This window comes from Abrus precatorius, unplaced genomic scaffold (genome assembly GCF_003935025.1).
Source record: "Abrus precatorius isolate BTA unplaced genomic scaffold, Abrus_2018 Scaffold11, whole genome shotgun sequence".
NCBI classification, from domain to species: Eukaryota; Viridiplantae; Streptophyta; class Magnoliopsida; order Fabales; family Fabaceae; genus Abrus; species Abrus precatorius.
In genome coordinates this window covers 23,461,763-23,467,675 of record NW_020874303.1, presented here as the reverse complement: position 1 = coordinate 23,467,675, position 5,913 = coordinate 23,461,763, and the positions used below count along the sequence as shown (strand labels likewise).

The 5,913-nt window shown below is 30.8% G+C and overlaps 1 protein-coding gene across 1 annotated transcript; it reads left to right on the top strand.

Annotated features, from left to right (window-relative positions):
- The first annotated feature begins 2,482 nt into the window (after positions 1 to 2,482).
- LOC113854867 (protein BASIC PENTACYSTEINE2-like) lies at positions 2,483 to 4,446 on the top strand. The gene is made up of 2 exons (XM_027486152.1): positions 2,483 to 2,625; positions 3,277 to 4,446. The coding sequence occupies exon 2, from the start codon at positions 3,282 to 3,284 to the stop codon at positions 4,119 to 4,121; it is 840 nt and encodes a 279-aa protein (XP_027341953.1). The 5' UTR covers positions 2,483 to 2,625; positions 3,277 to 3,281; the 3' UTR covers positions 4,122 to 4,446.
- Positions 4,447 to 5,913: the final 1,467 nt, after the last annotated feature.

Genomic DNA, 5,913 nt, shown 5'->3' with positions numbered 1-5,913 from the left:
AGTAAAGATATGATACACGATAAGATATAAAAACAAGATTATGAATATTATGTCATAAACTTCACTGAACACCTCACACATATGTTCGAAAATTACATTAATGTTATCTAGGTTATGTGACGTAATCTAATGATATTACATTTGTCACATAAATCCAGTTAAAAAAAAAAAAAAAAACAGAATAAAAGTACTTACAAGTTAAGTTAACTTGAGTTTCATATATATCCAAAAAAATGTAGTTTGACAAAAAAACATAATTGTTTGTCGGTGAATTTAACTTAAGAATTAAGAATATTAACATTTAAAGACTTGAAAATGGTCAAAAATGATTTTTAAATAATGGATTTTTTCCAAACTGAAAATTAAAAGAAGATTAAATTTTATTTTGTTTTATTTTCTGTATTTAAATTTTTATATATATTTTTTTTGTGAAAAAAACTAACCAATGCAACTAACTCTTGATGAATTAAAAATAAAAAAGTGAGAGCCTCAAAATCGTTATTCACTAAAAAATCAAAGAATTGTTTTTTTAATAATTTATTTGCGTTAGTTATTACATTTTGGTCATAAAAAAAAAGGAGTTATGCCAGTCAATGGGAGTATAATAATATATTAATATTCATAAAAAAAACTCGCGTGACATAAATTCTTTAATAAATTCAACTTTTTGGATGGCAGGTTTTTCTTTTATCGAAACGCATCGTACTGTTAACAGGGAAGGGACGAAAAATAGAGAGGAAAAAAAATGAAAAAGTAACACAATTTTTAGAGAGTATTTTATTATCACTTCTTTACATTTAATTTTTATTTAAAACTATTTATTTATTGATTTCATTAAAAAATAAAAAATCCAAGTAAAAAAATTATTAAAATAAAGTAATAATAAACATTTTGAAATATAATAGACATACTTTAATTTCTTTCTTTTTTTTGGCTTATGACATACTTTAATTTCTAATATATTGTTTAAATAAAATATTTTTTTTATTATGATTAAATATTAAAGATCATAAAAATTATGCAATCTACTTTCAAATTTTAATGAATTTTATTTATAATCTTATAGTTTTATTATATTTCAACTAATATTCAAAGGCACATTACAAAATATTTCAACTATTTCTATGTTATATTAAGTCTTCTTCACCAATTTTATCATTAATTATAGTTCTTATTTCATCCATTTCTCCGGTCTCACTTGTTGCTAGGTTTTCTTCTCGTGGTAGGTTAGTATTTAATTTATTGCTACAACATATCAATGAATTATCCTAATTAAAGTAGGTTTTTTCGGTTAATTCGAATAAATTTATTAATAAAATTTCATATGAAAAATAAATAAAGAGGTAAAATAAATAAAATATTTTTTATAAGTTTAAATTAATTTATATATTTTATATTCTTTAGATGATCTCTCATTTAATTTCTTAAATAAATTGTTGTGAATTTAATTAATTCACTTGATGTAATTCATTTACTTATATTTATTTGAAACTTTAATATACATAAAAATTAGTGTCCATCATTCAAACACTATAGTATATATATATTTTTTATAATCAACTTAAAACACATTCATAGTTCTATTAATATTGTCATAAATGACATTGTTAAGATCAATTTGAAAGTTAGCTCAATATTTAAAATTTTAGAAATTTTATTTTCTTCGTTAGATGAGAATTTTATGAGAAAAAAAATTTAATTTTTTTATTATATTAATTGATTTTTATCTTTCTTTTTCTTATTTTATAAAATATTATTTAAATTAAAGCTAAATAAATGAATAAATAGATATTTGGTCAAAATTATAAACAAAGTAGATATATTTTGACAATGTGTTCGTGAAACATAATTTTAGTTTCATTTTGATTTAGTTGATAGTTATTTAAAGATTTCAATTAAAATAGCGCTAATTAATGTGCATTGTCAATTTATTAAGGTATATACCTTTTTATAACAGGAATTAGAAATTATCTTAAATATAATTTTTGAAATAATTATAAAAATAAATAACTTTATAGTTATATCATAATCCAAAATTAAATGATAATGAAAGTATACTGTCAATATGTTTTAATTAAATTGTAAACTTAAAATAAGTTATTTAGATTTGATCACTTTAGATTATCTAACAAGTATCTAAAATGGGAGTTTATATAATAATTGGCGATGGAAATTCACAAAATGTGTATTATTGAAATATAAAAGGGGAATTGAGATTGACATGAAAGATGGATATTAAATGGATTGAGACAAAGTGGGATGAAGAAGGGAAGTTCTATAGAAAGGCAAACATATATTTTCTGTGCATTGCGTTGTTGTCGACATCGTCTCTCTCTTAATTTAAAAAACTGCTTTTCTAAATGGGTGCTTACGGCACCTCCCAAAAGCTAGCTATGTCTTTTGGACTTTCTATTATTCTTAAAAAAATGACTGTGCCAAATATATATATAATACATATATGCCCATACATGAGCTATTTTTTAGCACCGTTTCTCTCTCCCATTCCTATTGCCACTTCCTTCTCTCTCCTCTCTCTTCCTCTCTCTCTCTCTCTTTCAGATTTCTGTCTCTCTCATCTTTCTCTCTCCGGAAGGGCAAACCCTAAAGACCGTTTGCACCCACCAAGTAAGTTTTCTCTCTCCTGTCTCTCTCTCTCCTCCCTTTCTCTCTCTCTTTCTCTCTCTCTTTATCTTTCTCTCTCCTTTCAAATTTGAATAGATGGGGTCCTTCTTCTACCGATGAACCTCCTTATAAATATTTTGTTAGATGAATTTGTTTTTCTTCGCCATTATAAGCAAGATCTCTTATCAAATTTTGGAACCCTAAAATGGGAATTGGGGATCTGCACGCCTTGCTCCTTTTTTTTGTCTCTTCTCTTTGGTTCCTAAGGAAATGTAGGAATCGTAATGGCATTCAGATCGCGGGCTTTTCTTTTTCCGGTGATTAGATCGACCAGGTTCCCATTTTTTTACTCGGAAGCGGTAAATCTAGACTTACTTGAGCCTGATTTATGCGTTTGGCTTTGATAGTCTTAGACATTTGCGAATTTTATTGAATTTGCGATTGTGGGTTCTAAATTTTTTCTCCTTTTCCAATTAAACTGTGGGGTGTTTGGTCAATCTATGATTTAGTTTCCCTATTGAAGTGGTTATCAAGATTGATTGTGTTTTCAGTTCATGGTACCTTGTTTAGGATTTTAATTGAAATGATGGACACTGCAAGAAGCAAAAGACAAATGTTGAAACTTTATGATCCATTGTTTTCTGTTGTATGTAGTTGTCATGGATGATGATGTGTTGAACATGCCCAATTGGGGTTACTATGAACCCTTCAGAGGGGGACATCTTGGTCTGCAGCTCATGCCTGGTATGACTGATCGAGACACAAAGTCATTTTTGCCTGGTCGTGATCCAGCTATGTTAATGGGTGCAAATGGAACTTTTCACCCGCGAGATTGTGTTGTTTCCGAAACACCAATTCCAATGAACTATGTCAGAGATAATTGGATAAACCAGAGAGATAGGTTTTTTAATATGCAGCCCACAAATCCTAATTATGCTGTTCTTCCAGAAACATCAGGAGCTCCGTCCTTGCAAATTATACAGCCACCACCGGATACATCGAGAGATGAGAAGGTGGATAGAATTGAAGAACTAGTTGTTAAAAAGGAAGCTGGCCAGTCGAAGAAAAGGCAGGGTAGGGGTGCTCAGACAACGCCAAAAGCTAAGAAACCTAGGAAGCCGAAAGATAGTAGCAATGTTTCTGTTCAACGCGTGAAGCCACCAAAGAAGACAATGGAGCTTGTAATAAATGGAATTGATATGGACATTTCTGGTCTACCCATTCCAGTTTGTTCTTGTACTGGAGCTCCTCAGCAGTGTTATCGTTGGGGCTGTGGTGGTTGGCAATCCGCTTGTTGTACCACAAATGTGTCTATATATCCTTTGCCTATGAGCATGAAAAGGCGCGGTGCAAGGATAGCTGGGCGGAAAATGAGCCAAGGTGCTTTTAAAAAGGTGTTAGAGAAACTTGCAGCTGAAGGTTATAATTTTGCTAACCCTATTGATCTGAAGACTCATTGGGCCAGACATGGCACCAACAAGTTTGTCACTATCAGGTAGATAGAAGCTGCTGAGACTCATGACATCTGGTCTGTTTAGCCTGTATATACACCTGTGTGGTCTTCCACACAGATGTCGAGTTATTTGTTATCCAAGAATTTTCTGTTGTGGTACTTCTGCCTAAAATTTGGACATTCCCGTTCTTTTGTTCTTTTTCCCTCTTCGGCTTATGTGATAAGGGACACCCGTGTTATATGACATCAAAATTTGTGTAGATGAGTTATTACTAGATAGACTAGTTTTGGATAATTCTCATTCACATTTTAATTTAAAATTGTCAAGATTTTTCAATGCTATGTTTTTTTATGAATTATCTTTTCATCATTCCTTTGACTCTTTGGTTCATCAATTATGCATTGACTTTGTTTCTTTGATTTAACCCTTCAGTTTTTTAGTTCTATACAGTTCATAAATAACACTATAAGTGAATGCTGCTTGATATGTGCTTGATTAGGTGTACAATATCTTTCAGTTGGAGTTCTAGTAGTACGCCATGGTTTAACCTCACATTTTCTTTTAAACAATACTATAAATGGATGCTATTTGAAATGTGCTTCATTGGGTGTACAAAATCATTCAGTTGGAGTTCTAGAGTATACCATGGTTTAACATGACAATTCCTCTCAAGAGTCCTTCAGAGTTTTAGAGGCTGCACAATGGGGGTAAAGAGCTTATTCATCTCCCATAATCATAACCCATCTGATACCAGTGAGACTAAAAGCCGGGGCTCATACTATAGATATAGAGGCCTAAGTTCACAACCATTGTATCCTTGGTGAGCTGCCCTGGTTTTTTGGAATGAATTTATACTGTTTTTTTGTTGGTTAATCCAATGGTTGTTCATTGAGTTAGTGAAGTACTCAATGTTTCTGCATGATTCTTAACTATATTACTGTCTATAGATGTATTTCTGAGTCCTGTTCTGAACAGTCTTGGGGCATAATGGGAAATAATTGAATGATAAAGCATGTTCCCCAAAATCTCGTTGATCTCACTTTTTTTTGGTACTGGAAAGCTGAATATTTTCAAGTCTAGTGACTCAGCAGCAATTTTTCTATGCCTCAATTGTACCATATGTTCTCAGCAAATAGAAGAAATAAAGACAAGAGAGGCATAATTAGTTCTCAGTTATCTTTTACCCTCTGAATAGAATGTGTTTTGCTTCCTTATTTTAGTTGGTTCTAATGAGACAGTGTCGGCATTAAGTCGCAGTTAAAGATTCAAAAATAGGGTGGTCTTCAAGGTTGGGTTGTTATATGTTATGAACTTTAGTGATAGAACTTGATGGTGATAGTTGCCAATGTTGAAGGATGCATCCTTTAAATAGGGAGATCTACGGTAGTTGGGTTACTTTTAATTTGTTAGCATAAAATAATTTTTTGAATTACAATGGTTTACCATGAGGAAAAGGTATTTGCCTCACAATATTAATCGGAAATAAAAATGAAAATGAAAAAGAGAAGTCGAGAGAAAATTATGATGGCCAAAAAAGAGGATAAATCCTGTTTTTGAGGGTTAGAAGCCGTTTAATGAAGTAGTTTGAATTAAGAGTATGGGGTGGTTTATACATACATGATTTAAAGGAATTAACTTCAAATTTTGAGCTTTGTCATTTCGTAGTTTGATGCATCTTTTACCCTTTTAGAGAGCGTTTATAGATACATGATTGTCGCTCTTGGATTAAATGTAGCTTGCTTAATTTTACTCAACGTCCATTGCATGAAAACTCATATTCAAAATAAGTTGTAAATTATTATGCGGCTTTTCTCATAAATGAAGCATTAGAAAAAGG

Excerpts from the sequence above, each read along its gene's own strand:
- LOC113854867 (XM_027486152.1), top strand. The coding sequence starts at position 3,282 with ATGGATGATGATGTGTTGAACATGCCCAATTGGGGTTACTATGAACCC.